The 23,635-nt window shown below is 42.9% G+C and overlaps 2 protein-coding genes across 6 annotated transcripts in view; one reads left to right on the top strand and one right to left on the bottom strand.

The window, feature by feature from the left end:
* SLC25A48 (solute carrier family 25 member 48) overlaps positions 1 to 23,635 on the top strand; it is a 274,610-nt gene that overhangs the window by 10,162 nt on the left and 240,813 nt on the right. The gene's annotated exons all lie outside the window — the stretch shown is intronic.
* NEUROG1 (neurogenin 1) lies at positions 20,986 to 21,843 on the bottom strand. The gene has a single exon (XM_037508235.2). The coding sequence runs from the start codon at positions 21,798 to 21,800 to the stop codon at positions 21,060 to 21,062; it is 741 nt and encodes a 246-aa protein (XP_037364132.1). The 5' UTR covers positions 21,801 to 21,843; the 3' UTR covers positions 20,986 to 21,059.

Below are 23,635 nucleotides of genomic sequence, written 5' to 3'. Positions count from 1 at the left end.
CTGCTGACTGATACATCACTGAGGCCAGGGTAGAAATATGCCCAATGCCTGCTTTCAATGTAGGCTGTAGGGGTAGCTCCATCTTTTTCTAAAGACCTAGCTAATTGTCTTAGGTTGTTTCTCCTGAAAACAGCCTGAATGAAGGGTTCCTGTGCAAGGGTGAGGAAAACACAGGGGTAGAAGAAGTTAGGCGAAGATAAGGGTTCAGCTACAATTTAACCTCACCCTGATCCCGTAGGAAGCTCTGGGGTATGAACAGTACCTTCAGATTTTAACACTTGCACTTCACTGATAGGTCACTGATAGCAGGCTACCTGGGGCCAGGGAGTAGCTACCTATGCTGTCCCTTTCTCCTGTCAGCGGAGGACAGTTCTCTGGAGGAGCTGTAAACTGTGAACAGCAGATACTCAGAGCAGTTGATGAGATTATTATTTGAGTTGGGGAATGGTGTGTGGTCAGAGGGGGATTTACTTTGTGTAAATTATGCTGGTCTTCATATAATTCCAACTAATGTCCTCGATATCAGCTCCATTATGAGGGCTCTCAGAACCCTCACCTTCCCCAATGAAAATGAATAAGAGATATCTTTTTTAAGATAAAAAGATAAGTTATTATGCCCAAAGAGATCTTTGTCAAACTGTATCATTGACCTGAAAATAAAAGCTAAAATTATGACATTTCTAAAAGCAACCTGGGAGAAGATCTTTACACCCTTGGGTGGGATGGGCAAACATATTTTAAATAGGAACCAAAGAACATGAATGATAGAAGGAAAAAGATATATTGGATTTCATAAAAGATTAAAACCTGCTACTCTTCAAGGATACTGTTAGGAAAATGAAAGCACAAGCCACAGAATGGAAGGCAATAGTTCAAATTATATATCTGGCAAAGCAGCTGCATCCAGAATACATAAAGAATATTTATAATTCAATAATAAGGCAAGCCAATTAAAATTGGCAAAAGAAAAAAATTAGTAGCTGTAATTAATTGCAATTTAAAAATTTAAGCTATAACATGGATTTTGTTTTAGATATATCTTTCACCACTACTTTGACTTTATTCTTTTCTCCTATTTACCTTACAATAGTGTTCAGGAATGACTAACATACATGTATGTGTATATATATACACATATCTGATTGTGTATTGAATATGTGTTTGTAAAATAAATATGTACAAAGGACTTGATCAGATTCTTTACCAAAAAAAAGATATCTATGAAAGGCTAATAAGAATATGAGAAGATGCCTAACATCATTAGTTACAAGGGGAATACAAATTAAAACCACAGTAAGATGTCACTTCATTACACATCCCATTGGAATGGTTAATATTAAAAGGACACCAATACTAAGTCTGGGCAAGTATCTGGAACAATTGTGATTCTCATATGCTGCTGGCAAGAGTGCAAAATGGCACAACCCTCTTGGGAAATAGTTTGGCAATTCCTAGTAAAGTTAAGTATATCACTCTTAGGTATCTTCCCAAGAAAAATGGAACTATACATCCATTCGAAACCCTGAATGGATTGTTCATAGAGGTCTTATGCATTATATGCTCAAACCAGAAATAACCTAAATGCCCATCAATGGGAGAATGTATAAACAAATTGTAATATCCTCATACAGTGGAAATGGAAGTTTGGATAACTGATAGACCTAACAAGATCCTGAATCTTAAAAACATGCTGAGTGGGAGAAATATAAAACAGTACCTATTATATAATTCCATTTTTATGGAATTCTAGAACCAGTAAAACTGAAGTGGCAGAAAGCAAATCAGTGGTTGTTTGGGGCCAGAAAAAGGAAGAAAATTAAATGGAAGGGGACATAAGGGCATTTCTGGGGTGATAGAAATCATCTCTATCCTGCTGAGGTGGTGGTTAAACAGATGTATTATTTGTCAGTACTCATCAGCCTGCATGTACACATGTAGCATTTATTGCCCAGAAATTAGATCACAGTCAAGTTATTTTGATGAAAAGAGACATGGGTTGCTTTTGGGTGATAGAATGAAAGACAATTTTTAAATTTTATTTCTTTGTTTCTCTGTGTTTCTAAATTCTCTAAAGTAATCCCAGCACCTTCCTTTCCAAAAGGACACTGATACTATACAGTACGGTACACTGCACTGACATCTTTTTTTTTTAAAAAAAAAAAAAGAGTTATTTATTTATTTATGCATACAAGAGCTGGGGTACAGGCCAGAGATGCAGGGGGTGAGAGGATTCACCAGAGACAGAGTGGGGAGCAGAACAGGCAGACTGACTGAAATACGCTGCTGAGGGGAGCTGCAGGCGAGTCAGGAGAGGTCTGCTGTACCATGTGGGTAGCTCCCTGGCCTGCTGGGGATTGAACTCATGCTGCAGAGGCTGCGGACAGCTTCATAGGTTGCGTCTTAACCTCTTGAACCACCAGCGAGGCCCCGGTACACTGATGTCTTTAAAGTCTCAGGTGGGATGCTCTGCCTTGAAACCTTCACCTGATGCTGCACTTGGTATTAACTTGACCCCTCTCCTAGCTCCTTGTCGTGCTGGTTAATATCACTACTAAGCCATTTGCCCTGCCTTGGGCTAGTGTTACTCAAGTGGTTCCTTATTCTGTGGGCACCCAGTGGTGAGGGTTGTGTTAGAGCCCCAGACGTGGGGGGCATCGGATCAGTGTTTTCTGAATTAAATTGTGTTTTTGTATGACTGGAGGGAAGTTTTTTTTTTACCTGGTTCAAGGACTGTCATCACCTATGTATACACCCACAGTGAAATGTGGGAATCTGCAGTAGAATCCAGAACAGTTGAGAACCTGGCTTCAACCAAGCTCTTCCATGCGTTGCCAGCCAGGTCATCTTGAGCAAACCCCTTGAACTCTTTGAGCCTCTGTGACATTTCTGCAAAGTGAGGGTAATGATGTCTCCCTGTTTGTTGAGAGGCCTAAGGAGCACACTGCTTGGCACACAGTAAATGTCCAGTTAGCAGTGGCTGCTACTGCATTTATCCTTATTGTAACAGATTATAATAATATAAAGTAAGGGGACTGCCCAGAAAGACAAGCACTTAAGAACAACATAGGCAAATAGAGCAAAGGTTTTCTTCCTGATAAAATGTTGCCATTCAATTAGTGGGTATATTATAGCAGTCTTCAAAAGCTGATTGAAAATTAATTTTCCTCTACATTAGTGTTTTTTAAGAAAGTCAAAACCGTCTCCTACACAAACAGAAGTCCCGAAAGGAGTTTGGATTTTGCTGGCTCTGCTTCTCATTCAGGTATCAGGTGGCAGCCAGGGCTCGGCCTGGAGGAGACTGGCTTTCTCTGGAGTGTTTGCTGGAGCCCGGCTGACACAGATCTGATAGAGGTTGTCAGATCTCTGAAGAACAATCGACTTTCTAAGCAGAGCCCCTTCTCAGAGCTGCTCGGTGCTGCGTTACATTTGTAAATGCCAGCGCGCTGCTAAGCACGTCCCGGTGAATGGAAGTGTTTTGATGTTTTGTTTTTGGTCGGAGATTGAAGTCCAGTGTCTTGGGACCCAGTGACTTCGGCTGACCTTCCTGCTACATGGACAGGGCTAAATTTCAACCCCTGGAGGCTTCTGCACACAAAACCTCATGCCTCGCAAGGGCAGGTGCAAGGAAACCCAGCGGAAATCTGAAATCTTCGCTGCTTCAGAGACCTGAGCTTGCTTCTGTCAGAGGAATTAGGTTTCACAAACCCTTTTTTATGTAGAAAGCGTATCATTAGGGGAATCTGGACAGGGCGACTTATTAAAACTGCTGCCCGTAGCAGAGAGAAAGCTATAAATGCCTAAGGACATTCAAGGGCTAATGGTGTGTAGTTTTATTTCCAATAACTCTTGGCATATCTTTGCAAGTGAATCACTTGTAAGGGGCTTCTAGATGGAGATATTTCTGCTATTTTAGGTATTACTGGTTCTGGAAAACATGTTTTCCTTTGGATTTATATTCCAGTTTTGAAATCAGGAAAGATCTTTTATTTATAATGTTTTAATTCAGTAAATGTCTTTATAAATCTGGCACTTCACCCTCTCACCACTTCTGAACTATTGTTGATGTCTCTAACCCCACCAATCTTAATTTTTGCACTTGGCTCATCTAGTCCTTTGCTCCATTTTGATCATTGTGCATGTAAAAGTTTACAATCTATTTCTACCTGTCATTTTATTCAAGTTTTATGTGCTTATATAGTTTCAATAACCATTCTTCTTAGATAATACTATTCAGCTCTATTTTACTGAGCTGTTAGCTTGGGCTTGAGTATTTAGAAGTTTTTTGTAGATGTGGTTGTTATAAACAGATGAATTGCATATTTATTTAGCCTTTGAGTTTTTCTTTTAAAAAAATATTTCCTTTAGCTACGTTAGGTAAAGTGGTCCAGGGAGGCACTATGATATTTTTGAGGGCTCCCCAGTTTTCCAGCCCCACCCCTTATGCTTCCTTTCAAAATTCCAGGCTCCACACGCACCTGCAAGTTCTACCTCTGCCCCTCACATGTCAGTGTGTAGCCAGTAATCAGGGAGACTCCTACTTTTGTTATTCAAACAGGAGAGGGTTTTCTATATGAACCCGTGTCTGTTGAATTCAGCTGCGTATCACAGAGCTCTAGTCTTTAAAAAACAAAACTAAATAGAAAAACCCCGTGACATGTTCAGTTTGTTAAATATCCATTCTCTGGAGATTCGTGTTACCTAAGTTTTTTGTTTTTTTTTTGGTTGTGTTTTTTTTTTTTTTTTCTTTTTTCTGCACCTTGCAGATGACAGAGTTCTGGGTGGAGGATATAACATCTGCAGTGTGGCAATCTTGCTACCCTATATGATGGGTTCTGGTTAAAAGTGTTCAAAAGTGTTAAAAGGGTTCGCTGTCATTTTTCAGGAAACACCCTTGTCATTTTATAAAGGCCCATATGCAGAAACCATGTCTTATTTGACAACACAGTGTTGCATGCAATATTCATTCATTCAGCAAATCTGAGGGCTTACTGCTCTTATTGTGAGGCGATTCTCCTTAAGTCTCTCTGTCATTGCCTCTACCACCTGCCAGTTCTGCGGAGTCCATGCTGTCCTTCTCACTGTCCTTTGAACACCCCATTTCACTCCCTCTGCTTGAGTGCTCATCCCCCTGGCCTGAGCAAAAGCATAGAGGTCCCCGTTCCCAGGTCTATCCCTGTCCACCACTTCTAAAGTGGTTTTCATTCAATCTTTACAGTTTTCCTCTTTAAGTCATGGAAGAGCTTTTTATCATTATCTGATTTTTTTGTGTGTTGACTGTCTCTCTTCCTAGTTGATAAACTCATGACATCAGGGATTCTGTCTGTCTCATTCTCCCAGATTCTAAAACAGAGGCACGTAGTAGGCACTCAGTAAATATTTGTTGAATAGGTGAATGGATCCTTTGCTCTATAAGTACTTACAAAGTAAGTACTTATAGTACTTATAGTGTAGACACTTATAGTGTCTACATAGACACTATAGAATTCCGGAAACTGGGAGCAGACATAGTTCTTTAAAAATACTGGTTCTCCGTGGTTAGTTTTCATATCAGTGGTCAGTAGGGGGGCACCACACTCACTCTCATGAGTGTTTCCTTATCTGTCTGAGGTTGACAGCCATGTCTCCTTCAGAGACACAATTAGGATGTTGAAGACACAATGCCCTGTACACAGGAGTGCTTATTAAGTGCATTCATTCATTGCCCAGTACTTGTATAGCACCAGCAGGACCCTGAGTCTGAGACTGTATCTCACTTGCCAGTTGATAAGTTAGCCTGCTGGTGGAAGATACAAGACTGCCATCAGGGTAAAGAATAATTTATTATTCACAAGCAATAGCAGTAACCAGCATGTTGGCATCTTTGTGATGACTTTTCAAGCAATGATTTCCCTAGAGTGATACAAAGAGGGACAGAGGACATCTACATATTCTCTGAGTTATGGGAAAGGAACCCTGAGCTTTGGGTCCCTGGCTCTTTCATATTGGACCACAAGTCTGGGAGGGATACACTATCTCTAACTTCCAAGGCAGTTTGACACACATCTTTGAAAACAAAGAGCCATCAGTGCCTGTACTTACAAGATATATAGGAATGTTTGAGACTTAAGGAGAATCACCTCACAATAAGAGTAGTAAGACCTCAGATTTGCTGAATGAATGAATATTGCATTCAACACTGTGTTGTCAATTAAGACATGGTTTCTGTCATTGAAAACTTGTGTCTTCCTTCTGGGGAAATAAATCATAGGGCAGTACAACAGTAGTGCTTGTGCTTGGGGCTCAGTTAGATAGAAATCCCACACCATCACTTACTAGTTTTGCAACGTTGGCTTCAGTTTCCTCATCTCCAAAATGGAGATAATAGGATTATTATGATTAGATCAGCCAATGCAATTGTCAAGTGCTTAGTTTGGGGCCTAACCCCTGGGAAGTATCCAAATAAGCGTTACTAGGTTGAACCTTACGAAATCATCATTTCTGAAGTTCAAATCAGCAGTTTTATATGGTTCAATCTATTTATATATTCATTATCATTAATCTTTTGCTTGGTTAAAAATCATACTGCATAAATGATTGTGCAGTGGAGGTGTGCTCTGTGTCAGGTGAGCCTGGAGAGGCAGAAAAGTATCTGAGAAAAAGAAATGGGCCTGGAACCAGATGCGACTCTGAGCCCCACCTTCTCCTCTCATTAACCCCGTGACCTTGGGTGAACCACTTAACCTCTGAGCCTCTTGCCTCATCTGTGCTATAGATACAATAATCCCTTCTACTTCAGTGGGCATTGTGAGGCTAATATCAGATGATGGATGTGAAATTGCTTTGTAACCTGGAAGGCACTGTACTCATGTATGTCTGCTTAATATGAAGAGTTCTTAAAGGCAGTGAGATTTGTGTCTGGGCTTCAACCAAACTATCACTAGGTATAATTTAATATCCCTTCTCATCACAGTTTTACATTTGAAGTATAGCATTGGCCCATAAACTCAAATCGCTGCATTAGACTCAAGTTACACTAGTCAGGTTTGTATCTGAGGCCTATAGCATTTAAGCACTGTAGGGACCATCTGGTGACCAAAGAAAGATCATCTCATTACAAAGGGTAATTGGCTTGCAGCTAAACCAGTCAATAGCTAACATTTATCAAGTTCTTTTAATGAGCTAGGCACAGTACTAGTTCTTTACATGAATTACTTCTCCTTGAAACCTTAAAAAATCCTCTGATATAGATAGGTACTATCATCCCCCATTTTACAGATCAAGAGACTGAGGCAAAAAGGGGGTTGACTATTAGGAATTGGAATTGGTGCAACTGGATAGGTGAGTTACGGTGACTGATGATCCTCAATAATAGCCAGAAGCACCCATTCCCAGTTGGCCCCATAGGAGGGAGGCCCCAGGGCCACCTCCCAGGGACTCCTATAGTAGTTTAAGCTATATTCGCTGTAGGAAGTCATGCTTCTCCCACAGCCAGCAAGGGAAAGCCAAGCTCTGCTGGGGACTTGCAGGCAGTTGGCATGGCTCCATACACCAACTTTGCTGTCAGACTGCTTGTACCCTGCAGAACTGTAGTTCTTACCTCCTCTCTTTTGTGGGAACTCTCTATGGTATGAAGGGTAGTGCTTACCTTACTCATATGTTTTGAGCCTGTGTTCTTTCTGGATAGAGCTTGCTTCTAGCTCCTCCTGCAGCTGAAACATCAGTTCAGTGTTAGCAGATAGCAGGCCCTTGTGGTGATCCCAGATGGGGTAAGATTCGGCTTCTGTAACAGAGACACGTGATTCTATGGCTTAGAGAACAAAGTTTATTTCTCATTTATGCAGCAGTGTGAGGGAACATTCCAAGTGGCCAGGTATCTAGCTTTGCTTCATGTAGACATTCAGGGATGCAGGGTTCTTCAAGTTGCTCCACTGTTTCCCAGAGCAGCATTTCTCAAGATATATGTGATGAAGGATCCATTTTTTCTTTTTGTTTTTGGTACATTTCAGACCAAAATTTTTGTTAAAAATAATAAAAATGTATCTGCTATCTTACTGAAAAAGTGAAGGAGGGAAAATCCCAAAGATACACAAAACATAGTCAAAGTATTTTATGATTACATACAAAATATAATATTACATGCTATTATAAGATATTATTACTCAAATTGCTATAAATTTTACTTAATATATCCTCTCATTATCTGTACTTTTCTCATCAAGGAATGGTGCTGGAAAACCTTTTAGTGGCAATGGCGGGGATATTGTCATTGTCCTCATGAATGAAGCTGGCTTGCATGACAGTTACAGGAAGGAAGAAGAGAATGGGGAGGAGAACCACCCAGTCCATGATCACTGTTTATGTTTTAAATCAGGCATATTGGGGTATGATTTACATAAAACAATTTACCTTTTGAAGATGTACAATTGTATATTAACAAATTGTGTAACAACCATCACAATCAGGATATAGAATGTTTCCATCATTCCAAAGTTTCCCCTTATTCCTTTCTATATAATTTCTTTCTACTTCTTTTTTTTAAAGATTGTTTTATTATGCATACAAGAGCTGGGGTACAGGCCAGAGATACAGGGGGGTGAGAGGATGCACCAGAGATAGAGTGGGAAACAGAACAGGCAGACTGACTGAAATACACTGCTGAGGGGAGCAGCAGGAGACTCAGGAGAGGTTTGACTTGCCATGTGTGTTTCTCCCTGGCCAGCCAGGGATTGAACTCGTGCTGCAGAGGCTGTGGATTGCTTCACAGTGCAGTGCTTAACCCCTTGTGCCACCAGGGAGGCCTGTCTTTCTACTTCTTCCTTTCTAATTCCTTTCTACTTCCCCTCACCCAACCCTGAAAATCACAAATCTGATTTCTATACCTAAAGTCTCATTTTTTTCCAGATGTCATATCAATTGAATCATACAATATTTAGCCTTTTTTGAGTATGGCTTTTTTTTGCATGTGCCTTAGCATTATGCCTTTGAGATAAATTTATGTTTTTGCATGTATTAATTAACTGCCTTTAGTTGGGTATACAATAATTTCTTTATTCATTTTCCTATTGATGGGCATTTGGATCCTTTCTAGTTTTTGTAGAATAAAATTAGTTTCTAGTTTTGTAGAATAAAATTAATATAAACATTTGCATGGAGGCCTTTGTATAAACATGATTTCATTTCTCTTAGTTCAATACCTAGAAATGTAGTTGTTTTGCTTTTGTTGATATTATATTAAGTGATTTTCATATATTAAACAATCCTTGCATCCTTGGGCTAAATCTCACTTGATCATGGCATATAACCCTTGTGTATATTGTTGAATTGCATTTGCTAGTATCTTGTTGAAAAATTTTGCATCAATATTCATCAGAGAGATTTACTTGCAATTTTCTTTTCTTCTGCTATCTTTGTTTGGTTTTGGTCATCATAGGTGGAATGTTCTGTAGATGTCTGTTAGATCTAGTTTATCATTTAAGGTTATTGTTTCCTGGGCCTCCCTGGTGGTGCAAGGGGTTAAGATGCAAACTATGAAGCTGTCCGCAGCCTCTGCAGCACAAGTTCGATCCCACAGCCAGCCAGGGAGAAACCCACATGGCACAGCAGACCTCTCCTGACTTGCCCGCTGCTCCCCTCAGCAGTGTATTTCAGTCAGTCTGCCTGTTCTTATCCCCACTTTGTCTCTGGTGAATCCTCTCACCCGCTGCATCTCTGGCCTGTACTCCAGCACTTGTATGCATAAATACATAAATTTTTTTAAAAAAGGTTATTGTTTCCTTATTTACTTTTTTGTCTTGTTGATTATATATATATATATATATGTTGATTATATATATATATATATATATGTTATTTCTTCTTCTTGGTTTAGACCCTTACTCATAATATAATGTCTATCTCTACGTCTTATTATCTTTCTTAATTGGAAGAGTTTTATCAGAAATAATACTGAGTTTAGTATATGATGAGATATTTGTGTGACCCTTTGGACAGTCTGGTCTGACTGGTTCTGATGGGCCACATTGGTACTTCCCTCCATGTTAAGTGGTTTAGGTGTCTGTTGCCTCAATATTCAGTGTCCTGCTGCTCTATAATGACACCTGTTGGACTTCTTTCATGTGCAACTTGGTGTCGATAAGTTCTTATATTTTTTACTTTTCAGTGAACCTCCTCACTCTTTCTTCTGTCTGAGTGTTAATTGTGCTGGGTAAAGGATTCCTTGCTGGAAGTCTTTTTCTTCTTCCAGTCCCTTGTAACTTTAATATTTCTACTGGGAAGTCTGCTGAAAGTATGGTTGGTATTCCCTTATAGGTTATCCTTTTTTTATTTTTGTTTTTACTACTCTGTTGTTGTTGGTTTTCAACAGCTTTATTATAATGTGTATTAGTGTGTGTCTATCTGGTATTATTTTTTTGGACCTATTTTGGCTTCTTGTATCACAATGTCTGGCTCATTTCCATTGAGATGGTTTTCAGTAATTACTTATTTAAATAAATTTTCTATGTTTTTCTCTTGTGTTTTCTTCCTAGGAACCCCATGATGTGGATTTTTCTGTAAGTTGTCCCAAAGGGCTCTTATACTATTTTCAGTTTTAATTCTTTTTTCTTTACATTGTTCTGTTTATGCATTCTCCAACATTGTGTTTTTAAACTCATTAATGTTCTCCATTGCTTCTGGTTGTCTCAATTGTATTTTTAAAATCAGCTGAAGTGCTTCTTAGCTCCATTGTTTCCAATTGTAGCTGCCTCATATTTTCTTTATCTTTATTCTGTTGTTTTATATCCTCTGATTTTTTTTTTTTTTTAGTTCTATGAGAATTATCAGAACTGTTACCTTGAACTCCCCTTAAATCATGATCTGTAGCTCTGCTGGGTCAGCACTCCTCTCAGGGATTTTTTTCCTCTGACATTTTTGCTGTGTGTTCCAAGGTGGCTGTATTCTTTTGCACTCCCTCCAGGAATGTGTAAGGTCTGAGTTGCTCTACATCGTAGGCAGCACGTGGTATTGTCAGCTGTTTTATTTAAGCCATTCCAAGAATTATGGTGTTAGGCTATCTCATTGCATTTAGAAATATGAATGCATTTAACTTGCATTCCCTTAATGACTAATTGTACTGAACATTGTTTTATGTGCTCTTTTGAAAACCTTATCAATTTTTTTAAAAAGATTTATTTATTTATGCGTAGAAGAATTGGGGTGTAAGTCAGAGGTGCGGGGGTGAGAGGATTCACCAAAGAAACTGGGAAGCAGAACAGGTAGATCTACTGAAATACACTGCTGAGGGGAGCAGCAGGCAAGTCAGGAGAAGTCTGCTGCACCATGTGGGTTAGTTCCCTGGTCAACCAGGGATCTAACTCCTGCTGCAGTGGCTGGAGATAGTTTGATAGCACTGTGTCTTTAACCCCTGCACCACCAGGGATGCAGACCCCAGGAGTGTCTGATTTCTTTTTTGGGCCATTTTTAAAATTGGGTTGTTTGTTTTCTTATTATTGAATTGTGAGAGTTCTTTGTTTATTCTGGATACCAGCTCTGCAAGAAATTCTTTTCCCAGTCTATGTTTTATCTTTGCAATACTTTACAGTGTCTTTTGAAGAGTAGAAGGTTTGATTGTTGATAAAATGTAATTTTAAATTGATATTTTACAATTCATGCATTTTTTTAATAGAAGAGTTTTCTTTCTCTTTTTTTTTTCTTTTTAAAAAAGATTTATTTATTTATTTATACAAGCACTGGGTACAGTCAGAGGTGCGGGAGAGTGTGAGAATTCACCAGAGCCAGAGTGAAGAGTAGAACAAGCAGACTGATGAGGTACACTGCTGAGGGGAGCAGTGGGCAGCAGGATTGGTCTGCACACCATTTGGGACCCTCGCTGGCGGCTGGGGATCAAACCGGTGCTGCAGAGGCTGTGGGCAGCTTTGCAACCCAGTGCTCAACCGCTGCGCCACCAGGGAGGCCCTGATTCATGCTTTTTGAATTTAAGAAATTTCTGCCCAATCCAAGGTCATATGATTTCACCCTATGTTTCCTTCTATAGGTTTTACATTTAAAGTTAATTTTTGTGTATGGTGTGGAGTATGGGTCAGTTGCATATCTAATTTTCCACTACTTATTGGCACCTAACCTTTCTCCATTGAATTACCTTTGTCTAAAATCAATTGACCATGTATATGTGAGTTTATTTTGGGATTATTTTTTTGGTTTCATTAATCTGAGTCCATCCTTTCACATATATGTTGTTTTGAAATCAGTTAACCTATATCCTCCAACTTTGTTCTTGTTTTTTTTGATTGTAGGTATAGATGATAATGTCTGTAAATAAAGATAGCTTTACTTCTTTTCAAATCTTTTTCTTTTTTTATTCTATAGGCTAGGATTTTTAGCACAATGTTTCATAGAATGGTAAAACTGATTTCACTGTCTTTTTCTTGATTATGGGGGAAAACATTTCATCTTTCTACATTAAGTGGAATATGAACTGGAGGTTTTTCATAAATGCTTTGTATCAGATTAACTATTCCTAGTTACTGAGAGATTTTATTATTAAATTGGCATTGAATTTTTTGAAATGATTTTTCTGCATCAATATAATAATTGTATGGTTTTTCTCTTATTGTCTATTGATTGGTATAAATTACATTGATAAATTTCAAATGTTGAGCCAAATATGTATTCTTGGAATAATACCCACTAATTTTATGTTTACCATTTCTTATATACTGATTGATTCAACTTGCTAATGTTTTGTTGAGGATTTTTACATGCATGTTAATCATAAGGAATATGGTCTATTGCTTATTTTACTTGTAATGCTTTGTCTTGTTTTTACATCAGGGTAGTGCTGACATCATAAAATGAATTGAGATGTGTTTTTCTCCTTTTTTCTTTTTTTTTAGTGGATGAACTTCTATAGAATTAATACTATTTTACCCTCAAGTGTTTGCCTGAATACTTTAAGTGAAGTCATCTGGATCTGGAGATTTCTTTCCAGAAACACTTAACCCCATATTTAACTTCTAATATATATGATTATTCCGTTTACCTAGTTCTCTTTGATTAAGTTTTTGAGTTTGTATCTTTTAAATAACTTATTAGTTTCCTCTGAGTAATCAAACGTATTGGCATAAAGCTGTTTACAATATTCTGTTATCTTTGTAATGTCTCTATGATCTTTAACAATGTTCCTTCTTTTCAGTCTTGATTGGTGATTTATGTCTTCTGTTTTATTGATTCATTTGGTTAGAAGTTTATAAACTTTGTAGGTTATTTCTTAAAACCTGCTTTGACTCTGAATTTTGTCTATTGCTTTCAATTTCTAATTCCAATGAGATTTGCTCTTTTCCTTAGTAAGACATTTTGTGCTGATTTGGAGTAAAATTTTATCTTCTTTTCTATTTTTTAATAAGACACTTTATTAATTCCAAATATCTCTTATTTTCTAATGTAAACAATTAATGCTATAAATATCATATTAAGTACCATTTTAGCAGCATCCCACATTTTCTAATTTGTGTGTCTTTATTTTAATTCACTTAAAAATATTTTCAAATTTGTTTTTTCACACCCTCTTCAAACAATAGATTATTTGGGAGTATATTGTTTAATTTGGGAAATTGCTGTTTCAGAGAATGCACTGTGGTGGAAATGAAAGCAAGACAGTGGATTCTCTTGGTCACTTTATTGGGTCCAATCACTGATACTTGAACTTCTCCCCACACTGTTACCCCCCCCCCAACACACACACACACACCAACCCAGTGCTGTCTGCCTGCAGAATTGTGGTTTCCTTCCTTCAGGGAAAATAATGGCTAGAATAAGGTGAAAGACGGAATCAAACAAACCTATCTCTCTTTGGTTGAACCACCGTCAAAGCTTCCCAGAAAGACTGATAATCACTTTGATGATTTTCCAGAGAGGTGGTAAACTACTCCAGATGAAGGTGAGGTACAGGTGAAGGTGAGATACAGACTCTGGGGGCTTGAAGAGGACCGGGGTCTGTGTATTGGCTGTAAGCAGTCCAGAGTTCCTCAGAAACTGACATACTCATCATGTGCACAATGATTGGGGAGTGGTTCTGAGCATCCTGAGTGTGGCAGGAGCCCAGGGGAGGATGAAGTGACTAAGTCAGCCAGGGATGTCTGGGAAGGCTCTACAGAAGAGGTGTAGTGGGAACTGCACTTTGAAAGATGAGTGAGAGGTTGGTGGTAGCTGAATAGGAGACAGGTGAGTAAAAAGACACAGAGCAACGAAGGGCCCTGTCCCTTGTGTTTACAGAATAATGAGAGGGTTCTTATGGTTCAAGTCTAGGTGATATGGCGGGATTGGCTGGACATATAAGCAAAGACATCTGGATTTAGTTCTTGGAAAAGCCAGGTGTAGTTTGTGTGTATCAGAGTTCTCTGAGTAGAAGGCTGTAAGCATATCTAAGATCTGGTCTATCTTGGTTTTTTGGTTCTCCCAGAAGCAGGCACGGGTAAGGATGTGCATGTAAGTAGTTTTCATCTGGGGACTCAAACTGAAGGCCATGTGGAAAGCAGAGACTGTCCTCATGTAGAAAGCAGAGACACCTGCATAAATGCAACGAAAGCTTGTGTTTGGATGTGGTATAGCCTGTGACTGCTCACATCCCATAGGTGGAAGCCAGTTGCATGACCACGCCCATAGGAGTGCAAACACTGTTGGCTTTAGGAGAACTGGTGCTGTTCATGAGGGAACCAGTAATCGTAACAAATAGTACAGTCTACCAGGCTCACATGGTAGGGGCACAGTAGGTACCCAGGTTTGTGCATGGTAGTTTTACTATAAACATTTTTTTGCTGTAAGCAGTTTTGTTGAGTAACTAATTGGCCATAAGACAATTTTGCCATAAAAGAAAAGAACTGTGACAATTTGATTTCATATTTCCATTGAAAAATAAGAAATCAACTCTTTGCAAACTGATGTTATCATTTTCTAGTATAGTAGTATGGATTCTGCCTTTATATTCTCTCATTTCAGTAAATTTGATCATAGGAAAATACAAAATTGTATTATACTATAAGAGGATGAGAAACTTGGAAATGCTTAGGTCCAATCCTCAATAGAAAAAAATCAGTTCTTTGTATAGTATTGCCATGAATCCATGCACATTTTAAACACATTTAAATATTTGTATTTTTCAGAATATATTCATATTTTTATTTTTTATTTTGTTATTTTGTATTAATTTTTCTTGCTTAATTGTGTCCTTTTGAATGTTCCTCTATAGTAGAATTGCCTTATGGCCAATTAGCTATGCTGTGAAATGTTGTTATCACACCCCTTTAAATGTCCCTCTCTTATTTTTTGTTCTTTTACATATAACAAGAGAAAATCAGAATCAATTCTTCGTTCAGTGTTGCCATGAATCTACACATACAAAAAAGCCTTTTTAATTTTGCTTTAAGTTTTTCATCTTCATGTTGTCATTTTTAAATATCCCCCCCTCCATTCTTTTCTTTTTTACCACAATAGAAAATTAGTTGTTTGCACTGTATGGCCATGAATCTACACACATGAAGGAACTCATGTTTCATAATGTCCTGCTTTTCTTTCACTGATCTTTCCTCTTTTATGGCATTACTGCCTTGTGGCCTAATACAATAGTTATGCACTGAAAATGCTTACAAGGAAACGACCAGAACCTATATATGTATGCATGTGTAACACATACACACATATAGGTATGTCTATATGTATACATGTATGTATGCATATATGTCATATATGTATAGTATCTGTGTATCTCATATATACACATATGTATGTATATATACAGCACTTTAAGGGCCAAGTGCAGTTCTTTAGATTGAGTAGAGAGCAAATTTGAGTAGACATAGCAGTCGTGTCCTCTGGCCCCCATCTTTTCCTTATATCTCAATGACACAAGACCACCTTAGGATAAACTGGGTGCACACTCTCCTTTACTCTTAAGACTGGAAGAAGACATTCTGATCACTGGTGCAGTGGGTCTCACAACAAGAGAGGACCTCAGCAGAGGGCCAGTACAGGCATCTAAGTGTTGCTAAAGAGAATGATTTAAACCCAGCTATCTGAAATCCCTACTCAGTTTGGCATCTGCTGCCAGGGTTGTCTGACCCCCAGCCACTAGCCCAGTGGGCAGCAGGTAAGCTGGGTGCTGGAGCTGAGTGTTTGTCCTGAGCCACCCTCAAGAACTCCAAAGGTTAGATGTACCCTGGCCTTATTCTTGGTTTATGGGGATGCAGGCAACTAGTGAAAGTTGGCAGGAGCACCCTATGGAACACCTAATGGTGTTTACCATTAGGCTCTGTGATATGGAACTTTGCAGCCTCTGCCCACTGCTTGGCCTCGGTTTAAGCAGCCTCAGAAACATTTTCTAAAGGAAGTTAGGCCCTGATAAAATTGTGTAGGATAGCCAGATGTGAATTGTGAAGGGACTGATTCACAAAAGGGTGCCAGTTAGGCTCTTAGTCTGACTGGTCTTGCAAACAGAAGCAGTAACGACCCAGGTCCTTGCTGGAAAACTTACCCCCAAACCCTCTGCAGGCTACCTCTGCCTCAACTGGGAAAGGTGCATGCCCATGACTCATCCTTGACTTTAGGCAGGGCTACTTAGTAAATTTGCATAGAATGAGCCATGGCCATGGCCTCTATGGGAAGTGGGAGAAGACGGAGGGAAGACTGCACTCAATCTGCTGCACCGTGTGTGGGACTGGTTCCCTTGAGGGGGGGGGGGCGGGCAGGTAGGCAAAGCCCTTTTAATTCTTTCAGCCAAAAGCCCTGCATGACAACTGAAACCCTGGCCTATAGCTATGTTTAAAGTTACTACTGGGTCAGGCTTGACTCTTTTTCCTTAATTTTCATTCCTTAAGAGACAATCTTACAATAAGTAACAGAAATGCTGGAGTTGGAATCCAGCGGATTGCCAGGGTTCAAATCCCATCATCATGATTTACAAGCTCTGTGGTTTAGGAAAGTTATGTGACTTCTTTACACCTCACTTTCCTCATTTATAAAATGGAGATGATATTATCACCCTCATGGGTTGTGAGAATTAAATGAACTAATGTGTGTAGTTAATGGAGCACTAAATCAGTGTTATATGTTAGCTAGAATGATGATGATAGTAATGTTAGTAATAATGATGATGTTATCAAGGGCGTTACCTAGGATATCACAAGCCCCTTCCCTCTGCTCCCAACATGTATTTTCTCTGAGGCATTTCTCTTAGTTCCCCAACCCAGGAAAGGTTATATGGTTCTCTTGAGTAGCTATCTGTCTTTATCCTGTGGCCATCATAAGTTATATTTCCATCTTTGCTAAATGATGCTAAATGAATGCAAATGCTAAATGGGACTAAAATGAGCAGCTTCAGGCTATTCTAGCATTTGTAGAGTGATCTTTGGAAAGAGTTCTGTGTGCTTATTGCTCCTGACCCAAAGTCTGTAGTCATTCTTGAGTTATCTTTCTTTCACACACCCAAACAAAGCCTATCATTTTCTCTATCGAAAGGTGTCCTGATTCTGACCATTCTTTGCCCCTACAGGACTAATGTGCAGAGAGGCTTAGTTGAGTCCCTGCTTCTACTCAGACCCCTAAAGTCTGCTATTCATATCACAACCTGTGTAACCTTTGAAAATAGCTCAATTCTTACCACTCTTCTGCCTTCAGCCCTCCAATCACCTTAAAAAAAACCCTCGAAGTCCTTATAACAATTAGTAAAGCTCACTGTGATTTGCACTGCCCCCCCCATCTGTCTCCATGTGGGCCCTCCTTGTTACTCCATGGCCAGGCCCACCCTCATGGTGCCTTCTCCCTGGAGGCCCCCCCCCTAGATACACCTTATCCTTCCCTCTGCAGTTGAGTCTCTGCTCAAATGGTATCTGCTTGAAACCCTCTCCTCACCATCTTTTTTGAAAGAGCAACCCCTCTCCCACCCTGCCATCCATGTTCCCTTATTTTACTCCTCCCCGCCCCCGCCCCTACCGTTTACAACAATCTGTCATGAATTTCTTTCCCTGCTGGAATATAAGCTCCTTTTGGGTGAGAACTTTGTTTGGGTCACCCAGTGCCAAGCAGGGTGTTGGGCACACAGCAGGGACTTCATAAAGATTCATTAAAGAAATGACAGAATGAGCAAAATCCTTCACTTTACTCTGCCATCCCAATATTCTCTTGCCTGACCCCTCAAAGGTCTGGAAGCAGTGTGTAAAAATAAGTTACATGGGGAGAGCAGCAAATAGAGATCAAGGTAGAGAACGTGAGGATCTCCCCAGAGGAAGATGGTGTTGAGGTAGTGAAGCATGGCAGCCAGGGGTATGTTTTATGCTCTGTAATTGATTAGAATATTCTAGTACCCCCCAACCTCCCTTCACAGACACCAGTTGATGAAGGGGAGTTTGCTGCAGGAAGAAAGAGGCTCCTGGTGGTGAGCGTTTTAAATCACCTTCTTTTCTCCTACTTGGGAACTCTAAGGAAGAATAGTATTAACTGGACTGGTGGGGATCGCCCCCCCATGCACCCCCCCCCAGCCCATCAGTGGTTGTGGTTAAGATGTTTCTTTAGATGGAAGATGCTCTGGACCTTGCACCTTGAGTTGTGAGCCTATATGGCAGCAAGGTTGGGAGGACAACTGGCTCTCCTTGAGTCTCTGGGGTCAGGACATTTCTGTTTTCAGTGCTGGTTATAATGCAGTTAGCTGTGTGAGACACAGTCCCTTTGCAGCTGGTGTTTGGGGTATTTGTTTGCTGGTGGTTTTTGCAAGGATTTTAGACAATGATAACATAATAGGCTGTTCTCTTCTGGCCCAGACACGTGCACCTACACCATGACTGAGCAGAGTCTCCATAGGGAACCTGCCCTTCTCACCCCCTCAGAAAGCTGGAGGGAGTCACTTCCAAGCATCCTAAACATGAGAGAAAAGAAAATCTGATGCAGACTCTGTCTTTTGCTTCAGAAAAAGGCAAACCTAGCAGAGTGAATTAATTCTGCTACAAACAACAGAGTGGAGCCCCGGGCAGGGCCTTTCAAGAGACACAACTTTTCCCTTGGCGCTCATAGCAGAAACTACCCGAGCCCTTGCAACTTCTGAAGTGTTTCTTGGAGGACACTGTCCCTGCTGTAGGAGTATTAGAGAAGGTGTGCAGCTTTCCATACCCTTCTGAAAACGATCCTTTTTATCTGAAAGAGGGCAGGATTTAGTGATGCCTGCTGGGGACTCAGCATATAAATCTGCAGATCTAACTCACTAGGACATGTATGAAGAGGGAAAGAACTTCCACAACTGGGAAATGCTTAGTGACCAAACTTATAGCCCCCTGCTACTATTTCCCTCCTAAACAGGTATGATTTCTAGTATGCTATGGAATACTGTTTTCCTGAAATCATTTCTACCTCTTCCTACTAAAATATTACCAGTGAAAGAAAATTTGGTCTTAATGTGAAGTAACTTGTTAGCTGGGAGGATGGACGGCAACAGCATTTTAGGAACTGCTTCTCTGGTAGTTTTGCATATTCTGAAATTTAAAACAAAAGCTACCCTGGCCAGTGCTGCTCGCTAATTGTCAGATAACAGAGAAACACTGCAGTCAGAAAAATCCCCACTGAGTTTAGGCGACTGATTTCTCTGGCAACAAATGCAGGCTTTGGCTGTCCCCCCCAAGGACTGGTTGAGCAAGCCAGGACCTGAACTCTCCACACGCCTCCTTTCACCCACTGTGAACACAGCATGTCAGGAGGGGGTTGAGGGATGCAGGGTCCCTAGCGCACAGTTTTAGGCAGCTGTCCACCCCACCCAGGGACACCACACCGGCATAATTCATCCCACACCTCACAGCCAGGGTGATCCCAGCCTCAATGGACAACAATTTGGAGGCATTGTTTACAAATCAATTCTCCCTTCTAAATAGGCTGTTATAAGAGTGGACCCTTCTGCTTGCCCAGCCTGGCCCACCTGTCACTGGGACTTCCTAGCCAGTGGTCACACTGTATTGATCTTTTTAATCCCCTCTCTTTGAAACACAGAGCCAGCTGATGTGGAGTTCCTCAAAAGAAAGACTCTCCCACCGCCCCTACCTCTACAGGTAGCTGAGTATCCGGGGCTAATTCCCCACTAAAAAGTCTTAATTGGCTTATGGGGAGCCTGAAAGATCTCCCTTGTGTTTACAAGGTGAAAGGAAATGATGGATCCCAAATGCCTTAGTCTGTCTTTATCCGTTTCTGGTGGAAATCAGGTGCATTTTATTTTTTAATTGTTTTTGAAAGGACTGGAGGGATTGGAGGTGGGTGGGGATAGTGTTTCACGTTGGTGGTTGAGCTGCCCGAGGAAGGGAAGGAAAGCCACAGAGAAACATTAACATTAGACAAGAAACTCGGTGACTTTTTTTTTTTTACTTAGTTTTTATTTACATGAAACATCTGCAGTACAAAAATGTAAACTTTAATAGCTCATAATAATAGAATAAACTTTTTATGTACAAAAATACATTTTCATATGAATGAAGCATCTTGAATAAATTAAAGTACTCTCCAGCCCGGTGCCTGAATAGCTATGCAAGTGTCTCCGGTTCTTCCTAGAGCAAGCCTGCAGTGGTGGGGGTCGGGATCCATAATGCATGAAGCCCACTCCTTGTCTCTCCTTTTTAAGCCTTTTCATTGTATTGTCAGCCGGCTCAAACCGAATTTTCATGCTCGTTTTTCTTCATTAGAGTTCTACAAATTGTAAAATTGACTTTTCACCTCGTCTTCAGGGGCTGATCTGTCCCTTTTCTAAATCACACTGAAGTGGTGGCTGGGGTCAGCTCTGAGCCAGCCACAAAGGAGGTTTTGTGGAGTTCAGAAAGTGCAAAAGGAAAGGCCGTCTAGGGGCGGGCAGGAGGGTTGAGGGCTCAGGGTTGAGGGCTGGAGAAACAGACCAAGGGGCAGCCACCACGAGGGTGCAGTGGCCTAACAAGCGGCTCAGGTATCCCCCACCCCTTTAGAGCTGCTGCTTCCTCTCTCCTGGGCCCGGGATCAGGAACCACAGCTCGAAGCCCATCTACTGTCAGTCCCCTGGGGGAGTGGGGAAGCGAACGGTGACCCGAAAGAGCCTAGTGGTAAGGGATGAAGCAGGGTGCATTGTGGAGCAGGTCTTTTGGCAGGCCGGGGAAAGAGAAGAGGGGGTCGCCGGGGCCATAGGCGAAGTCTTCGGAGGCTGCGGGGCTACAGGGGTCAGAGAGCGGCGACGCGGCGGTGGCGCAGGGGGACGCGGCTGCACCAGAGCCCCAGGACTCGGCGTCGCTGGCGGGGCTCGGGGGCGCTGGCAGGCAGGGAGGGCACTGCGGCGGCGGCAGGAGGCGCTCCCGGGCACCGCCCCCGGACAGTCCCTGGTCTGCCAGGCGCAGCGTCTCCGCCAGAGCCCAGATGTAGTTGTAGGCGAAGCGCAGCGTCTCGATCTTGGTGAGCTTGGTGTCGTCGGGGAAGGAGGGCAGCACGCTGCGCAGCGCGTCCAGCGCCGCGTTCAGGTTGTGCATGCGGTTGCGCTCGCGGTCGTTGGCTTTGACGCGCCGGCTCCTGCGCAGCGAGTGCAGCAGCGCCTCGGAACGCACTCGCGCTCGGCCCCGGCGCCGCCGCCGCTCCTGCTCCTCGTCCTGAGCCTCGGCAGCATCTGACGTCCCGGGGATTTCGGGTGCGGCCCTGCGGGCCGGCACGGATGGCCCCGAAGCGGGAGCCGGGGGTTGGAGTCTGGCACAGTCCTCCTCGTCCGTGAGGAAGCCGGACAGGTCACTGCTGCTGCTGCTGTTGCTGGAGCAGTCGAGGTCCGAGAGGCAGGTCTCCAGAGAGGCTGGCATCGTTGCGCTCTGCTTGACCGACGGAGGGCTTTGAGGGCACTTAGAGGGCAGGAGCCCGGGCCGAAGGTAGGACCGCCGGGGCACTGAGTTTAGAACTGCCCGGAGGTTGTACAGTGCCTGCTGCGGGCGCAAAAGCCTGGAAGGGCACCCCCGGGAACTTGGCCTCACCTCCTCGCCTCGCCTGCAGGGGCCACGCGCCCGGCCCGGTGTCCCCGAGTGATCTCGCCGGCGATCAGATCAGCTCGTGTGAGCACCGAGTGTGGCACACGACCGGCCTCAGGACCCCTTAAGTACCCAACGCAACAATGGGCGCCCCCCCTTCCTTGCCACCTCCGCCCCCGAAGCAGGCCCCAGTTGAATGGAGCTGGGCGGCAGGTCAGCCCCGTGCGGCGCCCGGGTATTTGCATAATTTATGCTTGCGGGGGGCCGCCCCACCCCTCCCCCCACCCGGAGCGTGCCCGTAATTACCGCGGGCCAATCGGCGGCGTCGCCGGGCCCCGGGAGCCCTCTCCAGGCTAAGCCGGTGGGGGCGTCTCCAGGCAGTGAGACGGGGGCGGGGGCGGCTGGCGATTAGCGGCGGAGGCACACTCCTCCGGGGCGGGCGGGGCTCCCTCGCCGCCGTGAGATGAGGAGGCGGGGCGCCGGCTGGAAAAGTGTAAGAGGCTCAGCGAGTTGCGGAAAACTGCAGTCAGTCGGGGGCCTGGATTCGTATCCTCTCCGGCTGCTGAGTGAGAGTTTTGCCTTCTCTGAACCTCATTTTTCCATCGATAAAATGGGACGCCAGTCCGCCCAGTCGAGAACGACATGAGATCGTGTTTGTGGGACACTTGGCTGGGTGAGACTTTTGGAGTGGGTCGGCCATGATTGGTTGCCATGTGCAGTGCCCTCGGAACCCAGGAAAAACCGTGCTCCAGCAGACTGGAGTGGGGCTTGGGGAGGACTGTGGAGCACAGAGTAGGGCTCTGCGCCCTCCCCACCTCCCCCCAGGTTGGAGAAATAGTGTAATGGCTCTGCTGGCCGTGACCTGGGGGTGAGAGTTAGAGGAGCAGTGGTGACAAGAGAACCAATTTCCCAAGTTGGTCGGGGTCTTGTCCCCCAGGGCCTTCGCATCACTCCCCCACCACACAGCCCAAAGACCTTGCATCTCCCCTTGTCCCCACCCCCATCCCTTTGCTCTCTCGGAGCAGCGCGTGCCACCTCTGCAGCACCCTGGAGTGTGCGCCCCGGGAGGGCACCTGGCTTTCCTGGCTCTGGAGAGAGGGTGACCAGCATTCGGTGGAGCCCCTCCCAGTGATATCTAGGAGCCCATTCAGGGAGACCATTTTATGCTGCTCCCCAGGAGTCACTTTTCTCTGGTCTCCAATGCACACTCTCTATCAGACACCCCAACTTTGTACTTAGGGGAATATAATCACTTAAGAACAGCACCAGCTTATGGGGACAGGGGTTGAAAGCAAAATGAATGCCTTTCTGAAAAGTTTCACTACCTCTGGGATGCGCCTTGGCTGTGGTGCCTGGCTTGCTGTCCTCAAAGCTGCCTGCCCGGGGATGCTGTTTACACTCTGGGGGGTGCTATTCCTAGGAAGTGCCTGTCTTCACTAGCTGAGCAGTTTGCCTTCAGACCCAGCAGCTCTACCTAGCCCTCCTGCTCCCCCACCTCTGCAGCCCACACTTACTCTCAACCTTGGGAGAAGGCTGGACATACCATATAGGGGCTTGGGTTTGTTAGAAGTCACAGAAAGTGATTTTCATCGGTGTTAGCAGAAAGGGAAATTATTGGGTGGTACCAGGCATCTCAGGGACCCAAGGACTGCTAGGATTTGTGTGACTCTGCA

The sequence above is a fragment of the Talpa occidentalis genome, unplaced genomic scaffold (assembly GCF_014898055.3).
Source record: "Talpa occidentalis isolate TD23 unplaced genomic scaffold, MPIMG_talOcc4v2.1 talOcc4.13, whole genome shotgun sequence".
Lineage (NCBI taxonomy): Eukaryota > Metazoa > Chordata > Mammalia > Eulipotyphla > Talpidae > Talpa > Talpa occidentalis.
This window is presented reverse-complemented; position numbering and strand designations above follow the sequence as displayed.